This window comes from Seriola aureovittata, chromosome 11 (genome assembly GCF_021018895.1).
Source record: "Seriola aureovittata isolate HTS-2021-v1 ecotype China chromosome 11, ASM2101889v1, whole genome shotgun sequence".
NCBI classification, from domain to species: Eukaryota; Metazoa; Chordata; class Actinopteri; order Carangiformes; family Carangidae; genus Seriola; species Seriola aureovittata.
In genome coordinates this window covers 9,926,502-9,950,693 of record NC_079374.1, presented here as the reverse complement: position 1 = coordinate 9,950,693, position 24,192 = coordinate 9,926,502, and the positions used below count along the sequence as shown (strand labels likewise).

The following is a 24,192-nucleotide window of genomic DNA, read 5'->3' as shown; positions in this document are numbered from 1 at the left end:
AAGATGCTTCATTTATTTAGAGCTTTTTTTTTTTTTTTTTTTTTTTTTTTTTTTTTTTTTTTTTGGCCGCTTGGGGGCAGCAGAACAAGCTGTAAACACAACACTGACACACAGTATAAAGTTGTTTTGTTAAACATGTTAGCAAACAATTTCTTGTTCATATATCCAGCAGACATAGACCAAAGAAGTAGTGGTTTTAGTCACCTGATGAATTTAAGTGTAATATTTACTCTCCCTTTAGCTCTACTTTGATCTTCAATAATTCCTGAGGAAAATAATCTGGCTCTATATTTGCTAAATGCTCCACTATGTTCACCAGCTAGTTATTACCTTAGTCTGCGTGCTGTCTGCTGCTGGCAGGTAGCGTACAACTGGTTTATCATAACTTTCCTTGCAGAAAAGCATTGCATGCTGCTGCCAGAAACATCATTTGATCCATTGTTAATGTAAAAATAATGATTAATTAAGGTTTAAAGGTGACACATGTTTTGACTGAATTGTTTTCTCTATTCATAGCACGAACTAATCCTAGGCGTTACTGTAACTTTTGATCTGACAAAGCTCCTGATTTTCCAACTGTGTATCTTGTTTGCTTCATTATGAATAGTGTGCCGGAAAATATACAGTTATCGCCGACTACGAGAAGGGCAACGCTCAAGAGCTCTCAGTGAAGAATGGAGACATTGTGCAGCTGGTCAAAGAGGGAGATGATGGACAGTGGTGAGCATACAGCCTTTACTGTGGCCTATTGGAAATAAAAATAATTACAGCAGCACTACTATAATACTATTTTTTTGTGTGTGGTCATACAGGTTTGTACGTAACCTTAGCACCTCTAAGGAGGGCTGGATTGCTGCTGCTAATCTTATCACACTCATTGGAAAGTCCAAGTCTTGCCAGTCACTCACCAGCTCAGGTATTCAAACATAGAAATTTACTGTGTGAGACGTTAACACACAATTGTCATGCAAGTGTAATTTTAATCTTCAATACATGCGTGTCTCCAACAGAAGGAAGTGGCTCTGGAAACCTCAGCACATCGTCCAGCTGCAGCGAGACCTACACAAGCTTCTCTGACATCAAACCCTGAATAACTGCTCAGCACTTCCTCCATCACCAAACGGCCCTCTTCAATGCTAGCATCATGTGGCTATCTGTGCTGTAATGCCAACACCAGTGCTCATAAGTATTTTGTCAGGTTTCCACAGAAAGCTGTATTTTTTTCATGATTTTTATCACGCACTTGCACCACATATTGAGACAATGGCACATTATAGATTTGACTGTGGTGCCATTGCACAGTGAAGATACAGCCTAGATGCATATGTTACACACAGTAATTTCATAGTATAGTAAAATGATCTTCCTCTAGTCACACACTTGTCTGTTTATTTTTTATGCAGGATCTGTGTGATTCTAATGTAATAGATGTATGAATGGGCCAGCAGGACTGATCTCAGTTAATGCATCTATTTGTGTTCGCATTAAAAATGGAGAAAGATTAGTGATCAAACGTGGATGACAGTTGTTTTTGTGTTCATCTGCACTAATTCACCCAAGAGTTTACATTTCCGCCATTACTGTAAATAAGAAAAGAGGGCAAGAGATAAATGCATACAGCTTGTTTAGCTTGAATGAATGTTTTCTGAGGGTCTAATCACCTCTGTCCTCTGCTTTTTTTCCCCTTTACATGTTTATTTATTTGTAAGAAATGAAAACGCCCACATATTGTATGTTTAGCCAATTTTAAATTGGCATGTCATCTTTTCTTACTTTCTTTTTATTCTCTTCCTGTCTGCCATTTTTCTCTCTGTCAGCCTGTCATTAGGAACCTGTTATGTCACCAGCTGTCCGGACTTGACTGTGTATGAGCTTTTGTCTTTTCAAGTCTCTGATGGCTTCATTGTCTAACTCTGTGGGTTTTCATGTACGCTGCAGTTTAAAAATGTTTCTCAGTGTGAATAATCAGAGATCACTGTATATCGCTAACTTATTCCCTGTGAAGGGATCATGTTATGAATGTAGATATTGTTCATTAATATCTGTCCGTCATGAAATGTTTATTGGAGATGCTATATTGTACATTAAGTACGGTGATGTCACTACTTTGTGACTTGTCTAATTTTTTTTTTTTATATATAAATGACTTGTGATAATTCAGTCACTGTTTCTGTGTGTCTCTGAATGGCTAAATATCGATCCATTTTGTGTCTGTGGCTAAAAAACATTCTAGATGTTCCTATAAATTTTATGATCAGATTTTAATACACATACAGATAGACATTTGAGCCTTCAGACAGTCAAACGACCAGAAACGAAACTCAAATTGCCGAACTCGGTTGCCAGGTTTTGTTAAAACCCACCTTTTACACTAGGTGGAGACCAAAGACTCAAAGGTAATGTGGAGGTATGAAAATTCACTGCCATGAAAAATACCATTGTTATCCAAAAGAGCCATTTTTTAAATAGGTAAATGTATTTTTGACATTCAAGTGGCCACATTTCTACACACAACAAATATTTGTTTATTACAGCAGAAAACTCTCCACATGAAACGTTTAGAGGTGTAAAAAAAAAAAAAAGAGACGAACATAAAATCGTGTTTGTGGTATAATTAAACTAACATATAAAGTATTTTAGAATGCCGAAAGATAATTTTAATGATAGACTACTGGAAATAAACTGAAATGAGCTGATTAAAGTCCCTGAAAATTGTGTTATCTGTACGTTATGGAAATATTATAATATAAAGGCATGTCCACATTAATATTTCTTTACATTTTGAGGGTTTTGTAATTACTGAAAGAAATGTTTACATCCTACAATTACACACATATTGCACATGATAGGGTTTTGATAGGACTTAGACTAAATTGGACTGTTTGGGGGCAAAGAATGAAAATAAAATAAAAATAACTCAGTATTCTTCGCCTTCTGATGAAACTCACAAAAAAGTAATTATTAAATGTATATAGCCTAACATAGGACATTTTTAAATACCTTGAGCATAGATGTTTTTAGTTGGTGCCTAGCCAAAGATGTTTTTAGTAAGGTAATTTAGTTTATAACCACAGTATTTCTAAATTCCCGGTTACAGCACAGATTATTTTATGGGGAAAACACAATATAGATATATAAAGAAGATCTGTAACAACAGTTTCTCAGGACACGTTAGTTTTATTTGCAAAAATAGCTTCTCACAAGATTGAAATGCCCTTTGGGGTTTTGGCAGCTCGATGGGGGGATATCGTGGTTACAACCTGGCAACAACCTGGCAACCACCCACCGTACTAATGGGCGGAGAAACGAGAAAGTAGTGGAAGAGCATAGAGCAAAGCGTTGAAGTAACGTGGGCGTATTAAATTTACGTTTACCGGGCTTGAAGATAGATAAAGAGGTTATTTCAGACAAGCTAACAGTCGGTAAACATGAGTCCCGGCCGTAAAGTGCTTTGTGTACTTTGTAACCGGTCCGAGGAGACGAAGGTAACCGGAGCCTTGTCGACTAAAGATCAAGTCACTGCTCATCAGAACTGTTTGGTGAATATAATTTTATTTGGCCTTGATTTTTTTTTTTTCATTCAATTCCAACGAGTAGCTAGTGAGCTAAAGTTAGCAGTTGGCTAAATCTGTTAAAAGCTTAGCACTGACATTTGCTAAAAGCAGACGATGAAGAACGACGAAACCGTATTATGTTTGATATCGATCTCTGAGAAGATGGAGATCGATGAAAGTACACAAACAGCAGTAGAAACCTTCCTCCACATGCTATGCCCTGCATGCAAAGTGCGGAGCTGTCCCACACATCCTGAAATGATGAGAGGGCAGAGGTGGTATAATAGCTGCCAAGAAGCAGAACTCTTGGCATTTTTGGTAAATTTAGTTATTTCATTTTTTTTTTTATATTTGAAAACACACAGTTCTCTACACCAAGTTCACTTTATCAAAACCCTAAGCAAAGCTTTCTTTGCTGACATGCAGCACAGAACAAGAGTTAATCTTGTGTAAGGAGAAGTGACACACCCCTGGGATGTGCTGGGAATCTTCCCTCTTTCCTCAACTGGCACAAATCTGTCATAGAGGTCATTTTTATCATTATATTTCTGTTTAGATGTAGACAGCAGGATGTAGCAAATTACAGTCCAGTTTACAGTAATTTTGTATTATGATGGATTTGTTTTTGTGGGCTCTATAAATACACAGTTTTAGTGGTGGTTGAGTTTGAGTGAGGAAACAGTTGAATGTATTTTGAAAGACATGGTTATTGAATGCATTTTGTGTCAGAGCAATGAAAAGTGAGTCACCGTTTAGTCCACATTGACTCTTGCTGTGCTAAACTGTGGGAAGAGTTTGGAAAACAGTTAACTCATTATTGAGAAATACATGTTACCAATTGTAAAAAAAAAAAAAAAAAAAATTTTAAAAAAAAGGACTAAGTAGGGTTATCTCGGGTAAAATGGGACAATTTTTGGCAAATCTCTTTTACAACTATAACTTTTTTTTGTCTTTTTATTTAAACAGGTCAAGAATGTCCCTACAGTGACATCAAATTGTAGAAATCATTTTAAAAACAGGTTATACCAACATAAAATCTGTCACCCTCTTGTGGAAGAGTAATTTTATTTTATTTAGTGGGTAACTCACTTAAGCATTAAAACACAACAGCAGTATTGCTCTTCATTTGTGATTTTAATGTACTTCATTTACAACTGATACACTTACATAATGTATCTTTGAATTACAGTGTCAGACATGTTTCTGTTTTACAGTTATTTTCCTCGGGTATTTTTTGTCGGAATTCACCAGAGTTTGATGACTTGTTTGGTTTCTCCGTTGAGGATGTGATGAACGAGGTCAAACGAGGAAGCAAACTGGTAAAGATTACTGACATTGTCCAGTCTGAACAGGTCTAATCCCCTAATTGTGTGCTTGAAACTATTTGTAGTTGTGTTACTCATTTGTTTGCATTAGTATTGTAACAGATGTAAGCAAAAGGGTGCCACTGCTGGGTGTGAAGTCGGACGCTGCAAGAAGTCCTTCCACTACCCCTGTGCTGTTCAAGAGCGAGCTGAGATTACTGAAGACCCAGACAATGGGAAGTACGGGTCAGTGCAACATACTGTGTCTGTTTACCTGTATATCTAGAAAACACCTGTCCTGCATTTGCATTATTTGTTGGAAGAAACATCTATGTGTCATTGCAGTTAAATATACATTTTCCTAAAACTTCTTTTATGTGTTTTGTGTTTATGCATCAGGCTATTCTGCTTCAAACACCATTCACAAAGTAAGTGGGCATCTCTGAATTTTTGCCTTTCTGTGACCTTTTTTTTTTTTTTTTTTCTTCAACGTATGCGATATTATGTGTTGAATTCTTCAGGCTCGAAATACAACGGCTCTGTAAATGGGCATGGAACCTCCAAAAATCCCAGTGAAGCTGGAACATCTAAGGTTTGATTGATGGATCTATCTCCTACATAGACGTAAAGCACATCACTGAAAACTGCAAACCTTTAAAAAATAATATAAAAAATTATCAGCAATTTCCTAAAACAGCTGGTAACTGTAGTTTACAGCAAATGTCACAGAAATAGCGCATGGTATCGAAGGAACATTGATGTGGAACATGGATGTATTTTTAGTCTTTTAGCTTTATAGCTTTTGCACAACAGTGTCAACAGGCAAAACTTGTTAATTGGATTTCATGAGATTTGTCAGTATACATGTAATTGTTTAAATGTTTGCATTGACTGTCTAGGAAGTAATGATGTCCATGTTTATTTTCATGAGGTATATTGTCTCACCTGTGAGAAGACAGAAGGAAATATCAGTTTGGAAAGTTTGTCTAATAGCATTATTATGTAAGTATGTTCACATTTTGCAACATCTTCCTTTGTAATTCTACAACTAAATTGTTGTGTGTTTCTAATCTGCTCTCAACATCAATATCTGATCACGTTGTGATAAGTAGACATGTGTGTTTTTAGGTTGTATTGTGACAAACATGCTCCTTCATCCTATAAGAGGAACAACAATGGTAAGTCCTGTTCTGAGTGTCTCATGTCTCCTGTTCTACCTCTTAGTGTCACAGACTAAACATCTTTCTCCTTGACAGACGATGCTGCAGAAGCCAGACCATCTGTTTGCAGCAGTGACTCAAACTCATCCAGCAGTACGACGCATTTGCACTCCAAGGTTTACATATTATTCTCAGTCACTCTAAATAAAGCTTTTTAATATCATTTTAATATCTCTTTAAAACGATTCAATGATTTTAATCATTTTGCTTTTGCATTTGAAACAGAGACGGTTGAGTTTCAATGACAGGTAAGTGTTTGATCGTTTGCATCCTGGACTTGGCTGTTCAAACCTTTTTTTCTTTGATGTTTTGAGACTTTTGAGTAGAATGTGGCCATTATTACAGCTTAAATAATTATATTTATGTACAATGTATTTGATTTGTCAATCATCTACAGTTTTTACTTTTCTTTACGATTACATCCTTGCTTTTGTTTAATACAGCACCACCACCTTCCCAGTCAAGTCTACCTATTACAATTGTGAAAGATACCTGATCTCTCTCCTTTGTCACAGACAGGAGGAGAACCAATCCAAAAATAAATCTGCAGCCAAGACAAGGAGAATATCTGATTCTTCACATTCAGGTTAACCAATTGCAAGTGAGAGAATGTAAACTAATGAACTAATCAACCTGTTACAATACTGATTTATATGATTCCCTTTCTTCTACAGATGAGAATGAACCCAACACAGAAATGGAAATCTTCGCCCCTTTAGAGTCCGATATAGATGAAAGTGCAAACTCTGTTCCAGAGAACTATGTAAATCCAATCTTAATCCCTAACTATTATCATCAGTAGAGTTGTTTAATAATATTTAATAATCATATATCTTTGTTCTCCATCATTCATTCTTTGTTTGTCATTCAGTTGTTGACTACGCCTCAGTTTATAAGGTAAGACCAGCTCTCAGTGATTCATTGAGAATGAGTGTGAAATAAGTTTATTTTTAGTTATTTACATTGTGTAATAATTTTTGCAGTGTGCACTATATGACCATAACTAGAATTACCACCTCACGCCTCTGTCAACCAATCAAGTTGCAGTAAATATCAACAATCTCCTGTTCCTGAGTTACAGCGTTGAATGATGGCTACAAGTGTTTTATGATGTCACAGTGAAGTTGACCTCTGACTTTTTACATCATTTTATCCTAGTAGACATCTGTGTTAAATTGTATCATAATTAGCATATGAATTCTTGAGAGTTATGGCCAAAAACGCATTTTGTGAGGCCTCAGTGACCTTGACCTTTGACCTCCAAAATCTAATTGGTTCATCCTTGAGTTTGTATCAAATTAGAAGTTCCCTCCAGGTGTTCTTGACATCACATTATTTCATGACTTTTACTCAATTAAGTTAATTCAAATCGATTTAATTAAATTTTTTTTTAATTAAACAACTATTAAAAATGTAGTTTTAGTACAGGCCTTTTGTATCGGATTGCATTAACATGGATCACAGTAGATAATTTTCTCTATGATGTTCTGCCTTCACAGAAAAGACACAGAGTGTCAAACAGAGTGCACCTCAGGTAAACAGTCACGCCAGATTCTGTGTATATATAGCTAAGACATGATGCTGTATACCAGTGGTTTGCAAACTCCTGCTCTGTCCCTTTAGGAAATCAACTGAAGGTCAAGAATGAATTTGAAAATAAAGATGAAGATGAAACAACCGTAGATTCAGTGAGTTGTTACTGTCCAGTGCATTATTACTGTCAAACATGTTTCCTGTCTTCAAAGTATATGATGTTTTGGTTATTCACACATTTGAACAATTCTTCTAATTTATTTAGTCTTTTACCTGATATTCATGGTATTTCTTTATAGCTTCTTAAGGCTAATTTGAATTAGCCTGCCTGCAAAAGATACTTGATCACAGAATATATATACTTCTTATATGTGATTGATAGTATGATGTACCATTATCACTTGCAGAACAGGATTGTGACACGATATATGTTTGCTTACTCTCAGGATGCTGAGTCAGAGAGTCTACTTCCTGTGGAAATCTGCACGGAGGCAACAACAAGTTCTGCACTCTCACCTCAGACAGTATCGACAGCATATCCCAAAGTGATTTTGGTAAAAGCAGCGGAGGAGAAAAAGAGAGAAGATGAAGGCAAGTTTTACTCCTACTGTGGCAGAACAGTTTGTTTGAAATGCAGTGAGATGATAACATTAACTTTTTAAAAGTGTGTCAGGAACTCAGAAAAGTAGATACAGATTCAGTAGAAGTGTTATAAAAAATATTTTACAGGACAGATAATACAAAACACCCCCAGATGTGAATATTCCCACCACCATGTTTCTCTGTCGGTTTGATTCTCTCTCCTTTTCGTCTCCTTACACACTCCCTTCTGTTACTGCCAGAAATCTCAAACTTGGATTCATCAGTAAATATAACATTTCTTCTCTCATCCACTGTGAAATTCTGGTATTTCTTAGCCCACCTCAGGCGTTTGGCCTTGTTTTCCCTCGTTAGAAGTGGTTTAGAACCTGCTACTCGTCCTCTGAGACCACCACAAGACAGTCTTCTTTTAACAGTACTTTTGCTGATTGGAGTCTTGCGTTATTTATTTAGTAAATTCTATAGATGTGATGACGTTGCTTTTCTATCTCTCAGAGAACTAAGCTTGATGCATTGATCTTCTAATGGCGTGGTCACTTTAGGTCTGCTTCATTGTGCTTGGATACAACTGATCCACTTACTGCAAAGCGTTTTAGAGCTCCATGAACTGCCCCCTCATTAAGCTTTAGTCAAACCATGATTTGATGCTGAGGAAGTCTCTTTGCCCAGAATAACAATTTGACTCATGACTCTTTTACTTATTTCTGATGCTATTTTTCCCATCATCACAATGATACTTAATAAGCTATGATCTGCTGGAAGCTGGAGCCACAGCCTTATTTATAACAGGTGAACACTGGCTGCAAGTTGAGTTACTGATGAGTAGATCAAATCCATCTGAGTGGATCTCAGTATTAAATTTTTCAATGCCCAAATGCATTGAGGCATTTTTCAATGCCTCAATGCTTAAATTTTATTGCTGACCTAGAAATAGTGCAGAATCTTAAATATTTCTCCTTGTATTTTAAAATGTTTCTCAATCCTCAAATTTGCTGGTTATTCCCAGGTTTATGTGAATATATTTTGAATGTGGTCTCAGACTTTTGGACTCCAGTTTATATTGCACATATTATACAGTCACATGGTTTTACAGGGCTCACTTCTGTTTGTGCTCAGGGTCATCCAGTAGTTTGTGGAAATATTTCAGTCTGGACCAAAGCACCAACAGTGCCATTCGTACAGCCCTGCTGCTGGCATGCTAAAAAAGACCCCAAAAAAACAGATTGCAACAGCTTGACATCACACATTTGCAATCTGACCTCATGGTTATATGCATATGTTGTATGAAAGTGCACATACATTTAACCTTTCATATCCTTATTAATATACCATTTGTAAATGTTCAAAAACATGTGCCTGGTCACGACAGTGAAGAGAGCAGTTACGCTGCTACAGATCACAGTACAGACAGAGCCTTACAGAGTTTGGATGAATGATACAATCAATTTGGGCAAAATAAATAATATGTGGAAAACCATTTTCTAGTGAGCCCAGTAAGATGCTGTTGTTGCAGGAAGTTTGGAAATTACTCAAATATCAAATCAAAAATGATGACACTGAAACATACAGTTGTGATGTTATGAAAGCTGTGATAACACATGGGGCTGTCCCTTTTCTCAGGGTGCAGTCCTGATGAACACGTCGCTGGACCCTCTGCCCCACAGCAAAGCTCCACTGGGGCCCCTCCCTCTCCCTCTCCTGGCCACTCTAAACCCCACAGTGTTACTGGCTCACCTCAGTGCAGCAGCTCGGCCATTTCCCCGCCTCCTCCTGAATCCACGTGTGTATCCCTCATCTCCTCGTCTCCTTGTCCTAAGGGCCGTTGCTTTGACCCAGAGCTCATCATTGACTCCCCAAGCTTCTGGAAAAGCTGTAACGTGGCAGGATGCACACAGGCCATCTTTACTGATTTCATTAATGAGATGAACGATATCGCCAGCAGAATTCAGTCAGACCAGGCCAGCCAGAAGGGTGAGAGAGGATTCAGTATACTCACAAGTTGCTGGGACAACATCTCTGGTCTCATACTCATACATACATTTATGCTCTCTCTTCTTTTCCACAGATTATGATCTTGCACTAACAGTGATGGCGGCTTCTGGAAAGCTGGCAGAGCTCGTGGCCAAGCAGCAGAAAGGTGAAGTACACTCTTAACAGTGTGGCTCTGTGTGGGTTGGTACCTTTGTCCCTCACTTGGTCAAGAGTAGTTTAGCATCACTGTGAAAACATATATGCAATTTTAGCATTCAGCAAAGGCTGAAGTAGTTTAGACTGATAAAAGTGGAGGTAATGTAACAATGTAGAGCTGAGCCTCTTAAAAAGTGCACTCTGCAGAGATTCACACGTTTTGCTTTAGACAGCTTGACCTCTCTTTGGCACCAAAATTTGCAGACAATTTTGTTGTCTGGTCAGTAAATTTCATTGCAATCTCACAGTGTTCCTAGTGTCTAGGCTTTTAGGGGATGTTTACTGATGTATGAGGTTCTTTGTTTGGCCTTAAAACTAATTTAATAATGGGCTGCATTGAGAGCTGCAGCGATTAACCAATTGATCGGTTAGATTGCAGGAAAATTAATCAGCTAAAACTATTTAGATAATTAACTGTTTCAGTCATTTTTAAAGCAAAAATCCCAAATATTTGGTTCCAGCTTCTCATATTCAAGAATCTAACTGCACGTCTTCATCATACAGCATATGATAGTAAATGAAATATGTGCAGGTTTCAGACTGTTGGTCAAACAACCCGAGCAGATTAAGGATGTCAGTTTGAGCTGACTAAATGATCAATAGAGAAAATAATTGATAGACTACTTGATAATGAAAATAACTATTAGTTGCGGCCCGAGCTGCACCAAGGTTTTGCACTGGCAAATTGGAAGAAAGATGGCACAGCTTAAAATTGCATGTTTGAGGTTGCAAAATATGAGAATGGATCTGAATACTTATGTCAATGTGATATTTCAGTTTTTACTCTTTAATAAATTTGCAAACACTAAAATTCTGTTTACGCATTGTCATTATGGGATATTAAGTGTAGATTGATCAGGGAAGTATAGCCATGTTTAAACATGACAGAGAAACAGATGACTATGGTCAATCTTTAATTGCAGTTTACATAATGAAAACCAATGACAGCAGTAAAGATAAAAAATGCATATTAGGCCACTTCACCACAATGTTCGGCTGTTTAACTAATAATAGCAAAGTACAGCTTCAGTTTTTGTTTAACCTTTTTTTATAGTAATGAAAGCGCAAATTATAAATAACAATATATTGTTTTGACAGAGTTACAACAGAAACAAATGGAGCTGACAAAGGCAGCAGCAGCGATGAAGAAGGTCGTCTCAGCACTGAGGAGATGAGTCCATCAGCAGCTAGAGGAGATCAAGGTTACAGTTACCTTTCCCTTCTCACTGTTGTTCTGTATTTACTCTGAATTTTTTACACAAACAGTATATGTATATTTTCTTTTAATGATTGTACCTTCGTTAATTTCCAATAGTGGAAAGCTGTGCTGGATATGGAAATATAAAACTGCCAATGTTTGGCACTGATAATTCAAAATCACTTTAAGATTAAAAAGGCTGAATCTTGCATTGTCATCTCAGAATTCAGCCGGTGATCATGATGCTTAGAAATCAGATGAAGATTTTGCAGTTCCATTTAAAAGATATCGTACACAAGAGTTGTTTCATTTTCAAAAATAAGTCTGGGAAAAGTGATTTCAAAAGCTTTACTGAACATGAAGAATTGGAAAGAATATTTGTCTTGAAATCATCCCATATCCAACCCTAGAAACTAAATTCTTTAAATATGTTTACATTGAAGTTCCCTTGCTTTCATTATGTTCAACTGAGATCTTGTTTAATATGATCTTTTTCTTAAGGTAGTTAAAATGGAGGATATTTTATAGTAAACCTAATGACCCACAGTAGAAAAACAAAAAATATTTGTTTATGTCAATTTTACGTTTAAAGTGTGTTTTTATATAGATCAGTGAGAGTCTCTCAAGATCCTTGTTCCCCAAACTGCTTATAATTACAGTTCTTTGTCTTTACATGTTGTCAGTGATTGAACAGACTGATCTTATCTTCAAACTAGTAAACCATGGACAGGAGAGCTGAAATAATGTTGCAGTTTACAGCTCAGTGTTTACAAGTAATTTTTTCTGTGTCCTGTTGGGACAGTGAAATCCAGACGTTTTGTTTTGTTTACATTTACATTTATGATTAAAAATGAATTTGTGTTCTGGAATATATTTTTATAACTGTAAAAGATAAAAACTGAAGCTGAAAGATGTTCTTGAATCTTTTTTGTAAAGTTTTAACTAGTTGTAACATATCATCAGATAATTCGTGTTTGCTCCTAGTATAATATACATTTTTCAAATCTTTGAACTATTAATAATACATAATAATATTTTCCAGTTGTTTATAATGACAGAGAGAACAACCGCTCTTGAGTGCTAAAAAACTATCCCAACATTTAACCGCCGACTGAAAGATTTTCATAAGTAAAAATAATTTCAAAGGAAAAACAGGCAGAACCTACAGTGGCCACATGATCTCAACATAACATCTTAACAATACAGAATAACATTTGTATCCAAGATACAATATGCAGATCTGAAGGTCTCTAAACGTCTTTGGGAACATCTGTAACACATCTGGGTGAAATAATTAGGACTATTTGTAGGAGGATCATTTAGTTTGACACATGATGAAACAAAACACTTTATGGTGGTGGAATCACTTTATAAATCCTGAATGCTGCATTGTGTATTTGTGAAGGTGGTTTGCATCTTGTGGTTTATAGATGCACAAAAGAGGTTGATCCACTATGTTAATAACCTGTCAAACTCAATTATTGTACTTTATCTGATATTACCCATCACCTTTTCCAATTTGGTTTATTGCAATACATTTTTTGAATACTGAAAAACACTTGTTTACAGAAAACACAAGCAGATCAGAGTCTTTTTATTCATTTGTTTGTAGAGGTCACAAAATGTAACTGGCACTTCATATCAATAAAACATTATTATTGATTTTAAAGTAGAAATGTCCTGCAAAGTAAATAGCAAATATGTTCTTCAAAATACTCACGGCAGTAGTGTAGATCTCACTAAACAACTTTATTAATGTTAATATTGTAAAATCTTGTTTTCAACATCCAGCAGGTATGTCATGCAGTTGCACAAGTGTCCTTCAAAATCTCCGTCCAGGCCCACTCAGCCCAGGCCTCTGCAAGGCTACATGCATTAAACTGAATCTTAGTGGCTCCATACCTTTGTCTGGCTGTGCAACCAGGCATTTCCACAGCCAGTTATCTGTTTTGTGCGTTTAAAAACTCACAAACTAAATAAGCTTAATATATGCTATGCTGTAGATGCACAACAACAACTTTCCAACCTATGCAATCCACAAATGTAAAGTGAAATCCACAGTTTTAGACTGAATCACTCTGTTCTGAATCTCACTTAAAACCTGAGTTCCCATCTTTGGGTCAACTTACAACCTGGAAAAAAGCTCACACCTTAGAATCACAGCTGTGGAAGTCACTGGAACTAATAATCACTGACTGGAGTTTGACCCAAACAGACTTAATCGAGCCTTGGATGCCTCAGTCTGTTTGCTCATTATGTTAGTGTCCAGTCTTCAAAATATTCATTCTGTCCTGAAAACTACAAGTGCACAGAGTCTCATACCTCAGCCTGAAACCCATGAATCCAGATGCCACATCCAAACTACAATATGGTCTTCTAGTTAAGTGGAACAAAATCATATTAAGAATACGAGTGCAAAGACTGAGGGAGTAACTTGGTCAATTAAACAAAAAAATAGAAAAGTAAAGTGTGAATAGGCGACTGGCAAAAACCTTTTAAGTTAAAAAGAAACAACTTGATCAAGCAATAGTATCCTCCTTTACACAATATGTGTAAATTAATAGGCAGTCAGGCACTGCGGCAAACAACTACCATCACTGCACTCTGACATGATGCTGCTACCTGTCAGCTGTGTCTTGTAATCTCAGTCCGTACAGCTCATGTAATGAACAAACAGGTTCTAGTCCGGAATGAGCTAAATAACAGATTCGACAGTGATAATCTAAAGATTTCCACTGTGTGACCACCTGTCAGTGAAGGTACATGCAGCTGACTGGGGGTGATGACATCTTTTGAGAATTTACTCCCACAGAGTCCCACAGCATCCTTTGCGTTAGTTCCCATCATTACCTTGGGGTTGAGGTCAGTTTTTGAAGGCTCCACAGCGGCTGGCTCGACATATGAAATCTTTGAGCAAGTTGCCGTCAATCTGCCAGAAAGCAGCAGTCTGGGTCACTTCAGTCAGGTGATTCACACAGAACTTAAAGCAGAACTCCTCAAGGTCCTGAATGACAAAGGGAAGAGCACAAATAACCAAAGAGTTCCTTGTTTAGGTCAAAATGTTCTCAAAGATATGAATGAGATTCTCTGAATAACTCCCGTATCCTGTGGATTGTCCCACCACTCTCCCACAAATGTGTGGTTGTCTGCGAGACAACGCATATTTATTGAACAAATATATTTAGAAATACATGCTGCAGATCTTAGACTTTTATAGCAATTTCATTTTTTTAAGTATGGGACCCTTCTCTTTCCTACTTGAGTGACCAAGGAATCAGGGATCTTAGGGAGAACTTTGTGGACTTTTGTCACTGGAATAAGTGACTGGAGCTGATTTCTACGGTCTGATACCTTGTAACCTCATTTTCTGCAGGACATGTCCTCACTGCCATGTTCGAATGAGCAGCAGCAGGTTCTTAATTGCCTCCTTCTGTCACCTTGTTTGTGGTTTAAAGGTATAATTTCTCATTATTCCACAGGTACAAAGCAGACTTTGTTACCTTTAAACAGAGAAGCCTTTTCTACCCGTTCCCAGTATTTATGTGAAGCTATTATAACTGGTTGCAGTAGCTTCATATTTACTGTTTAGTTATGAGACTGGTATCAATCTTCACATCTAACTCTCAGCATGAGGTAAATAAGTAATAATAAAGAAATAATATATTTCCCAAAATGCTGAACTATTCCTTGAAAAAGAAAAACTAATGGAAAAACAAAGACCTTGTTTCCTTTTCACTGGATGAAACATTTTCTGTCCTACTTTTAAAATAGCTGCTTTAGATGTGGATTTCAAGATATTTACTGCTTTCTACATATATATATATATACATATATATATAAAAATAAATAAACAGATGATGGTGTGTTGACTGATGGTGAAGACTGACCTCTGCATCATAGCGCACAGCAGCCGACAGCAGGGAGAAGGCGTTTTCAACAGTGATTCCCCTCTTGATTATGTGTTGACAAAGTCGTTTCAGGCGGTTCTCACAATACGAAGTTGCCAGATCCAGCAGCCCTGATAGAGCACAGACACAGGCAGTAACACTGTGAGTAGGAACAACTGACAGATAAATGTCAGGATGTGAGATTACGAAGTGACACGTGTATGGGAGGGGGTCTGACCAATAGCATCTTCAGGAGGTAACTCCACGTTATCTGTGTAGAGGAACTCGAGGAAGGAGCGGTAGACCGGGTAGGAGAACTGGTCTATTTCAATCACCTCCTTCATGTCTTCATTCCAGTGGGACTGGAACATGGATCTGAAGTGTTCACACCTGCAAAATGATGAGGATGAATACAGATATTACTTACTTTTGAATTGTTTCTATTTTATAGTTTTATGACTTAAGTGGACAGCTGTGAGATGAAAATCCTGACCTGATTTTGAGAACGGCTTTGTGGACATAGATATATTTGCCATCGATGCAGAACTTGAGGTCAGCTGTCTCTGGGTTGTCAAACTCCTTCTTCAGAGACTGAGCCACGGTCAAGAAGTCATCATGCTCTGGAGCGAGAAAACACACCCACACAAATCAGCTTCTGGCATTAGAGAGATAAAAGCTGTAGCAGTAACTTTCAACCACTGGTATTTTTATAAGCTATACAGGAAGGACCAGTCTTCCTATGTCGTTTTGACGGGGCTTTTTTAATTTTTTTTTTTTTTTTAACATGGTCCTAATAATTTCCTTTCAAGTTTCAAGTAACTTGGCTCTAATTATAGGTCAGACTGACACAGGGCTAAATTGGTAAACTGCCCTTAAACAATTCAAATTAAATGGTAAGCTAGTGTAACCTAAAGTCTTTCAGTCAATGCCTACGGTTTATATTTTCCAATAGTAGGCAGCAGACATTTTGGCTTCAGTTTCAGGGTCCTGGTATTGTTCATGCTGGCTCACTGTCACGGCTTACTGAACATTACTGGAACATTACAGTGCCAAAGTCAGCGGTAACACTTATGTTTTTCCTGCTGTGACAAGTCAAAATGTCGGCTGTAAAAAAAAGGCCTGTAAATGACAATTAAATGGAGTATTTCTTTCAAGGAACAAAAACTTCATTTTAAAACTTGACAAAACTTCTATTCCTTCAAATTTATAACTGAAGACCATCATAAGCCTGGTTTTAAAATCGCCATATAAATAAAGTTTTGTTTTTCTATAACAATATGTTACATTGTTATATGTTTAATGCAGTACCCCAAGGGGAGATATGCAGGTACGAACATGAACGTGTTTGGACAACTCTTCAGGAAACTCTTTCAGGAAAAACACAGAGGCTTTCAAAACTGTTAACATCTGCAGCCACATTACCACATGATATTTATGTAAAGTAAATTAAATTAAATGTTCCTCTGTGATGAATTACCTGTCTAAAGTTTAGTCTGTGCATGTCGATTTTGATAGCGTGGACTAAAACCTAATCACTTCCTGGAGGGTAAGAAATAAATCAAAAACTTGCTTTGGAAAATAGTCTCTAGTAACAGACACATGATTTGTGTTTAATGGAGTCAAATGTCAGAAAAACTGCTGCTGTTCTTGTCTTACCCATGGAAAGAAGCCTCCACATGACTGAGGGGGTGGCGAAGCATGCAAAGACATCGTCGGTGCAGGTAAAGTGCGTGAGGTGAGGCAGCACAATGGACTGGCCCCTGCACTGGCCCCACATATACACCTGACCACTCTGAGTCTTTGCAGCCGATGTATGAGTGGAGTGACAGGCGGCGATCTCGACAATTCTGTCAAAGAAGCCAGAGGAGAGAAATCAGTCAGTGTCAGTGTACGAGACAGTGGAGGGAGGATCTATTTCATCTGTGGTGATGCTCACCTCTCTTTCTCAGTCATGATCTGAACTGGGCTCAGCTGGTTGCTCTTGTTGCCGGTGCCCAGTTGTCCATACGTGTTGGCACCCCAGGCGTAGAGCAACCCCTCATCTGTTAGTGCCAAGGAGTGGGCATAGCCTGAGACAATCTGGAGAGGAAATAAAACTTACATGTGGGGTCCACCATGTTAACATGCCAACGTAACGCACAAAAGAGGTTTTCTCATTTAAAAAAAAAAAAAAAAGAATAAAATTCTCATTTACACTGAATAAAGATAAAAATACAGAGTTGTCCATTTTAAGTTCCCAATCTTTTAACAGAAAACATACTGATAATAATTTTGATAATTTGAGTCATTTATCATATGTGAGTATTTGTTCTGTTTCATACTATGATTAATTATGTTTTGGAGTTTGCATTGCAAACGGAAAACACACTGTGTACATCAGAGGCATGATGATACACCAAATTAAAACTGTTGTGCGTGACTTCATGTTTAAAATGAGGTTAAATCAATTCAGCAAAGGGTGAATCACAAAAACACAGATACAGGCTTCAGCGCATCATCATCCCTCAATATGACACCTGTATTTATTTTTAGCATCTAATAACGGCTACTTCAGGTGCTTTCAGTGTGGATGTTTCCCCCTCACTAAACTCTTCCTGTCTCTTTCTGCGGAGGCATTTTTGTGGCAAAATATTAGAGCACTTACATGTTTGAGTTTGTTGAGAATATTCATCACACATTTAACAATGAATTTTGAAGTCACTAAGAAGTCAAGTTAAAGAAGTTGCACTTCTTCTGAAATCTTTCATGGCAGTATCTCAAATGATAAACAAACATGATTCTCAATAGCACTGCATGAGTAGAACTGTAACTGGTGACAGGGCTGAATCTAACTGTAGAGATCTACTAGCTGCATCCAGAAGGATTGAATCGTTCTTTGTGTATTGATATGATTACGTAATGATGTCAGATCTCCCCCTTAAGTGTCCAAGTGTACTGAGAAGTTCATCAAAATGTTTGTGTGTGTGAGTGTTATTTCAAACCTGTTGCACACATAAACCTTGCAGACCCACAAGTCGGCAGGGAGTGAGCTGGTTCCCATTATTTCCAAGTCCAAGTTGTCCATTCCCATTATAGCCCCAACCGTACACCTTGCAGAGCCAAGAAGAGAATATAAGCGCTTGTTTTTTTTTTCCGGATATCACTAGACAACATCTTTTATATCTCCAGTACAAACTAAGCAATCACCTCTCCGTTGTCCACCACTGCCAGAGATGAGGTCTGACCACAGACGATACCAACGACCACTTTGTTCTGCAGGCAGCTGGACACTCTGCGGGGTGTGGGCTGGTTCGCTGTGGAGCCTGAGCCCACCTGACCACAGTTGTTGTAGCCCCATGCATACACCTGGCAGACAATGATGCTTATGATGATAGATGATTATGAGAGCTATTGGCTTTTCTGAATGATGCAGAGTTAAATATCTCTATCTTATCTATAACAATATGACACTAGTTCATAATGATGTTTTTATTATATCTTTACTATAATTATAGTGTTATATTAATATATATAGTTATATGATAATACACTGCAGCTTAAACAGCTTTCTAAGTTTTCAGGTCAGGGGGATCAACTCTTGCTGTGACTGGACTCAGGGTCCTATAATGGTCTGTGTGATTAACCACTGGGCCATTGACCAAAGCTGAGTCACCTGTGTCATTACAAAGGTTTTAAACAGGCTTCCATTCAGCTCTGTGCATAATTTTTCTGTAAAAGTAACAATTTCATTTCCCCTTGACACTTACTTCTCCTGAGTCAGTCAGAGCCATTGAGTGGTGAGAACCACAGGCCACCTCTGTGACCTTCTTATTGAGCAGGTTGACAGAGACAAGCACTGGAGCAACTCCTTGGTTGGTTGTTCCATTTCCCAGTTGGCTGTAGCCGTTATGTCCCCATGCAAATAGCTCTCCGTCTGAAATACAAAGAGATTAGTCGTCCTACAGCACTTTTTAATCCAACTGTGAAGAGGAGGATTACACATTTTGTGCAGCTACCCTCTGTGGCCAGCAGGATGTGGGGTCCGCTGCCGTAGCTCAGGCTGACCACCTTCCTCCCACTCAGGAAGTCCAGCTTCTTGGGTACAATGGTGCTCTGGCTGTCCCCTGTTCCCAGGCAGTTACTGCAGTTCAATCCGAACACATACACCTGAGAGTGGCAGGAGGAGGGAGGAGAACATGTAATGTGGATAAGTGATAAGCAGGGCTAAGCAGAGACAGACGGAGTCAGCTGAGTAGGTAACAGGTCACATACCAGACACACAAACATCAACATAAGCAGTAGCGTTGATAAAAGCTGCACGAGAAGATCCTGTGCCATTGACCATCCATACCTTCACACACACACACACACACACACACAACTCGGTACAGACCAACAGCACTGACACAGAGAGCTGACAAGCAACGACAGCAGCACTAGCCTAGAGTTTATTTTGATATTTACTTTAGCATTAGTTATTAAAAGGAGCCCCGGGTTGTTCAATATTGAATAAATAATTATGAAATACATAAATCATATGACTAAATTGTGTAAAATATATAAATATATAAACAGCCAGCCAGCAAACTGTTTTCATGTAACAGTGAAGTGCTTCATGTCTGCTCTGTGTTTAATCTGACTCATTACTCAGAGGGAGGGGGTATTAAGAGTTACTGTTGGTTTAGCAACGCTGTTCGGACACACAAACCTCCCAGACCCAGCTAACTAGACTTTATACGATTTAAGAAATTATTAAAACTCAGTACAACATTATGTCATTTCATTAGACATTTTCATAATGACAGAGTTTTATAGGAGTTCATTTTGATTTCATAATGGTAGTTTTTACCTTCTTTTTTTTTTTTTTTACCATTATTACATAATGTCATTTTTCATTAGTGACATTATCTTTTAGACAATCACATAGCCCTACCACAACTGCTACCACATTAAGTCATTTAGCATCTGTTAGCCGGAGCAACAATGACATCAAAGTAATTCTGGTAAATCTAGTTGCTGTTTCACATGACAAATTAATAAATAAATAAAAAGGTTTAATATCCAGGATGAAACAGTTGGGCTGTTGAGTAGCACCCTTTTCAAAGCCAGAAACTCCTGAATTCACATTTGTTTTTGCAGCAAGAAATATGGAGAAATATCTGCCCCTTTAGCTGCTAAATGCCCCACTATGTTCACCAGCTGGTTGCTAAACCAACTGTACACTACTGGTTCAGCACCAGAGATTTTTTTTGTTGAAAATGGCTGACTGCCACTGCTGGAAACTAGGTTAATGAGAGCAGTGACACTGAACCAATAGTGAAGTTGCTACAATACTGTGGCACTGACAGAAAGATAATAAAGCAGAGTAAACTTCCTCTGTGGTAGATTGTCTGAAGTTACCCTGTTTTACTACTGTTAGAGTTGAATGTGGCATGAACTGAAACCAGTAGCTGCTTGCAAGGTAGGAAACCAATCTAAACAGTATGCTGAAGAAAATGGCAGCAATGTAACGAAGACATGATTCGTAGTTTAATAGCTAATGGTTCTAACTATATGCTGTGTATCAGTTAACTTCTCAAAGCAACCCTGGAAGCTTCACATCATCACCTTTAAAAGGTCAGCAATCGCTTTCCCTTGAATGATTGAATATCAACCACCACCTTGTTTTCCCTTCGACCTCTCACCTCATCGTCATTAGTGATGTAGATGGCCTCATTAGCTGACGTTCCAAACACACATGCTTTCCGTATGGTGGAGAGCTCCTGAGGCCCCATCAGATTGAAAAGGGGCCATTTGGTTACATCCACCATGATGCTGTGAGTTTGATGCGAGGGCAGCGGGGTGGAGGGAAGAACCTCAGTCCAAAGGCAGGGCAGGGGGCAGGGGCGGGGGGAGGGTCTGGGCGGGCGAGGATGCCAGTGCTGCAGTTGCTGTTATGAGTGGGTGTGAAAATATACAGTCAGAAATTTTCCAAACTATATAAACAACCATTCAGTCAACGCACTTAAACACACAAATATGGGAAAAGGAGAATTACATATTGGCACAAGTTTTAATCCTTGGAAAAAAAGGAATTTACAGCAAAGTCAAAGCATTGTGACTTTGTGAAACTGTTAAATGTTTAAATGCTTTGGGACAAACACACTTCACACACATGCACTGATGTTCAGTTTAGCGAGAAATGATGTGAACCCCACACATGATCTCCCTGAGAAGATTAAAGGGAAGTTGGGTCATGTGGTGAAACATTAGTCCCAAGAGATCAGGGCCAGTGTGTATAAAGCCACTCAGATAGATTTTGGTTTTTATGTGCTTTAAAATTCTTTATAATTTTTTTAAGTAATACAATTTATTTTTTCAGCCTTATAATTAATATATGTGCCTATGGATAAACATTCAGAGTTAGGAATTGGTGTCAGCTCCAAAATTATTTAAGAGAACTCTAGAGATGTCCTAACCCAGTTAGAGGATACACACTTCAAGAACATATATTTCGGTTTCTTTAAAATGATAGTACAATGTTTTGAACTATTCTTCAGACAATGTCTAAGCAGTGAAGCAGTCAGGACTCTCCTACTTCTAATGAACCCTATCTGGTCTTTCAAGGAAAAAAAATCCATCTTAAAAGATTATATCATGTCTTACTTTTGTAGCTCTGCATAACTTAGTAGTAGTTTGTGAATTTGAATCAGCCTTGTCTTAAGCTGGACAGGAGAGACACAGGCAGTGGTGATGAAACAAATCCTGGAGCTGCTCCATAGATGGTGCAGAGGCTTTGACAACACCACACACACCTTTACACCCTATATTACAGTTCAGTTTAATGCATACTATATACTGCAGTATCTGAATTTAGGTAATTGAATATGATATATAGTTACTGATTAAACTACACAACTGCATGTAAATAAGTTAAAATTCATCAGAGGACCATGACAGCACCACTGTCACGAAGAGTGACTTTATGAAATAACAAAAATGGCATGAAATTGAAGTAGTATTGGGGAAAATTCCATTATGAAATAAAAATGAACCGCTATAAAACTATGCTATTATGAAGATTACTTATGAAATGACATAATAATGTAATGAGTTTTAATAATTTCTTACATTATTTCACCAATTACATGAAGTCTAATTAGCCATGTCTGGGAGGTTGGAGTGTCCTAAACCAACAGTAACTCTTACCCCCTCCCTCTGTGTAATGAGTCAGATGAAACACCGAGCAGACATGGAGCACTTCACTGTTAAATGACAACAGTTAGCTGGCTGGCTAACGTTGGCCATTGTCACAAACGCATTATTCAGCAAACTATCCAGCTGACACAACACAGCAAAGTGAGCGGAGCTGGTGCTAGACTGATCCGCTTGGAAAGTCTCTCTAATCTGAGCTGACTAGTTTTGTTTTTTTTCCACCTGGCTACGGTTAGCAAATTAGCCAGAAGAAAGCAGCCGGTGACAATTACAAACAATGAAGAAACACAAGAGTTCAACCCACCTGTTAGATAGGCCCGTGACTGTCGTCGTTATCGGCTGCGGCTGACGGTTTCACCATGACACACGAGTCGGTGGCGGCCGTCTGTTTTCACTTTCGACTGGAGCCGCCACACTCTCCTGCGCTCGCGTTTATTTGCGGAAATGGGGAGGAAAAGTAATGTCACGTGACATCATCATAGACCAAAATAATCGGTTGCAGACGGAGTTCAGACCGGATGGGCTGAATCCTGGCCGTGCTAGTAAAGTGTGGTTTCACCTATTTTTCCACATAAAGATCGATTTAATAGTCAGTACTACGATCTGTGATTACCAACCGGGTAAGACAGGCACCTGCTCAGGGGCCCCCAAAACCCCGGTGCCCGTAGGTTTAAGGCTTGCATGATTTTGGTATATATGTATACATATAACACAGAATACTTTGGGCTAAGCAGGATTATCCCATCAGAGAAGTACTGTAAGGCTGCAGCTAATAATTACTTTCCTTAATAAATGATTTATTGTTCTGTACATAAAATTACCTGAAGCAGAAATTAACATATTCTTCTAACCAACTGTTAAAAATTCAAAAATGTTGCATTTCCTATAATAGAAAACTGGTGAATTTTGGGCATTTTGCTTAAAAAAAAAAAAAAAAAAATCTTTAGTCAGTTATGAAATGCATTGCCAACTAATTTTCTCTTAAATCAAACATTATCTCTTAAGAGCTAAATGATACATTTATCTTTTCAGTTGTACATGTGGGTTTCTGTGTCTGATGAAATTATTAACCTGCTGGGGAACCCCCTGGTAAATTATTCTATCACAGCTCATGGTCTTCCACAGGAGATGGAGGTGGACGTGTCCGAAAAAGATGGAGGTGTCCAAAATTCAGTCTGCAGCATGACAATGACCCCAAACATACAGCCAGTAATAAAGATCTATTTTCAGCAACAAGAAGAACAAGGAGTCCTGCAGCAGATGGTCTGGCACCCACAGAGCTCTGATCCCAATATCATGGAGTCAGTCTGGGATTGCATGAAGAGACAGGAGACAACGAGAAAGACTAAACCCTCAGAAGAACTGAGGCAAGTTTCTCCAAGATGCTCGGAACAACCTAGCTGCCAAAAACTATGTGCAAGTGTACCAAGAAGAACTGGAGCCATTTTAAAGGAAATCTTTTTTCTTTTTACCTCACTTTGTGAGAAGTTAACTGATAAAAAAAAAAAAAACTATCAAAGACAATCTTCTTGGGCA

The 24,192-nt window shown here is 38.0% G+C and overlaps 3 protein-coding genes across 22 annotated transcripts in view; 2 read left to right on the top strand and 1 right to left on the bottom strand.

Annotated features, from left to right (window-relative positions):
• mcf2lb (mcf.2 cell line derived transforming sequence-like b) overlaps positions 1 to 2,160 on the top strand; it is a 60,364-nt gene extending 58,204 nt beyond the window's left edge. For all 15 annotated transcript variants that reach the window (XM_056389251.1, XM_056389249.1, XM_056389255.1 and 12 more), the window contains 3 exons: positions 608 to 720; positions 813 to 916; positions 1,011 to 2,160. In XM_056389251.1, coding sequence (XP_056245226.1) covers positions 608 to 720; positions 813 to 916; positions 1,011 to 1,090 — 297 coding nt within the window. In that variant the 3' untranslated portion in view covers positions 1,091 to 2,160. The remainder of the gene's footprint in view (positions 1 to 607; positions 721 to 812; positions 917 to 1,010) is intronic.
• Positions 2,161 to 3,287: 1,127 nt separating this feature from the next.
• On the top strand, positions 3,288 to 12,509 carry phf11 (PHD finger protein 11). Of its 4 annotated transcripts, XM_056389264.1 has the most exons (18): positions 3,289 to 3,539; positions 4,769 to 4,873; positions 4,971 to 5,104; positions 5,258 to 5,286; positions 5,380 to 5,450; positions 5,790 to 5,860; positions 5,987 to 6,036; positions 6,115 to 6,194; positions 6,304 to 6,326; positions 6,594 to 6,664; positions 6,753 to 6,841; positions 6,950 to 6,975; positions 7,578 to 7,612; positions 7,702 to 7,766; positions 8,058 to 8,202; positions 9,832 to 10,182; positions 10,277 to 10,348; positions 11,497 to 12,509. In XM_056389264.1, the coding sequence occupies exons 1-18, from the start codon at positions 3,429 to 3,431 to the stop codon at positions 11,571 to 11,573; spliced, it is 1,605 nt and encodes a 534-aa protein (XP_056245239.1). In that variant the 5' UTR covers positions 3,289 to 3,428; the 3' UTR covers positions 11,574 to 12,509. The 4 variants fall into 4 exon arrangements, with proteins under 4 accessions (XP_056245238.1, XP_056245240.1, XP_056245239.1 ...); XM_056389263.1 differs by having other exon boundaries at positions 3,288 to 3,539; positions 5,258 to 5,450; XM_056389266.1 differs by lacking the exon at positions 5,790 to 5,860 and having other exon boundaries at positions 6,024 to 6,036.
• LOC130177470 (RCC1 and BTB domain-containing protein 1-like) lies at positions 10,320 to 23,258 on the bottom strand. 3 transcript variants are annotated; one of them, XM_056389269.1, is made up of 13 exons: positions 22,961 to 23,258; positions 21,147 to 21,392; positions 19,479 to 19,629; positions 19,230 to 19,396; positions 18,670 to 18,828; positions 18,465 to 18,572; positions 17,420 to 17,562; positions 17,140 to 17,330; positions 15,977 to 16,103; positions 15,722 to 15,873; positions 15,484 to 15,614; positions 14,447 to 14,600; positions 10,320 to 10,428 (listed from the first exon to the last, which is right to left on the bottom strand). In XM_056389269.1, the coding sequence occupies exons 2-12, from the start codon at positions 21,270 to 21,272 to the stop codon at positions 14,460 to 14,462; spliced, it is 1,596 nt and encodes a 531-aa protein (XP_056245244.1). In that variant the 5' UTR covers positions 21,273 to 21,392; positions 22,961 to 23,258; the 3' UTR covers positions 10,320 to 10,428; positions 14,447 to 14,459. The 3 variants fall into 3 exon arrangements, with proteins under 3 accessions (XP_056245244.1, XP_056245243.1, XP_056245242.1); XM_056389268.1 differs by lacking the exon at positions 10,320 to 10,428 and adding an exon at positions 11,296 to 11,585 and having other exon boundaries at positions 22,961 to 23,257; XM_056389267.1 differs by lacking the exon at positions 10,320 to 10,428 and having other exon boundaries at positions 13,174 to 14,600; positions 22,961 to 23,255.
• Between the last annotated feature and the right edge of the window lie 934 nt (positions 23,259 to 24,192).

Excerpts from the sequence above, each read along its gene's own strand:
- phf11 (XM_056389263.1), top strand. The coding sequence starts at position 3,429 with ATGAGTCCCGGCCGTAAAGTGCTTTGTGTACTTTGTAACCGGTCCGAG. Across the intron at positions 5,861-5,986 it reads TTGTCTAATAGCATTATTAT|GTTGTATTGTGACAAACATG; the intron begins GTAAGTATGTTC and ends GTGTGTTTTTAG. Across the intron at positions 6,976-7,577 it reads ACTACGCCTCAGTTTATAAG|AAAAGACACAGAGTGTCAAA; the intron begins GTAAGACCAGCT and ends CTGCCTTCACAG.
- LOC130177470 (XM_056389269.1), bottom strand. The coding sequence starts at position 21,272 with ATGGTGGATGTAACCAAATGGCCCCTTTTCAATCTGATGGGGCCTCAG. Across the intron at positions 17,563-18,464 it reads AAGGTTTATGTGTGCAACAG|ATTGTCTCAGGCTATGCCCA; the intron begins GTTTGAAATAAC and ends TTTCCTCTCCAG. Across the intron at positions 16,104-17,139 it reads GTGGAGGCTTCTTTCCATGG|AGCATGATGACTTCTTGACC; the intron begins GTAAGACAAGAA and ends TTCTCGCTCCAG.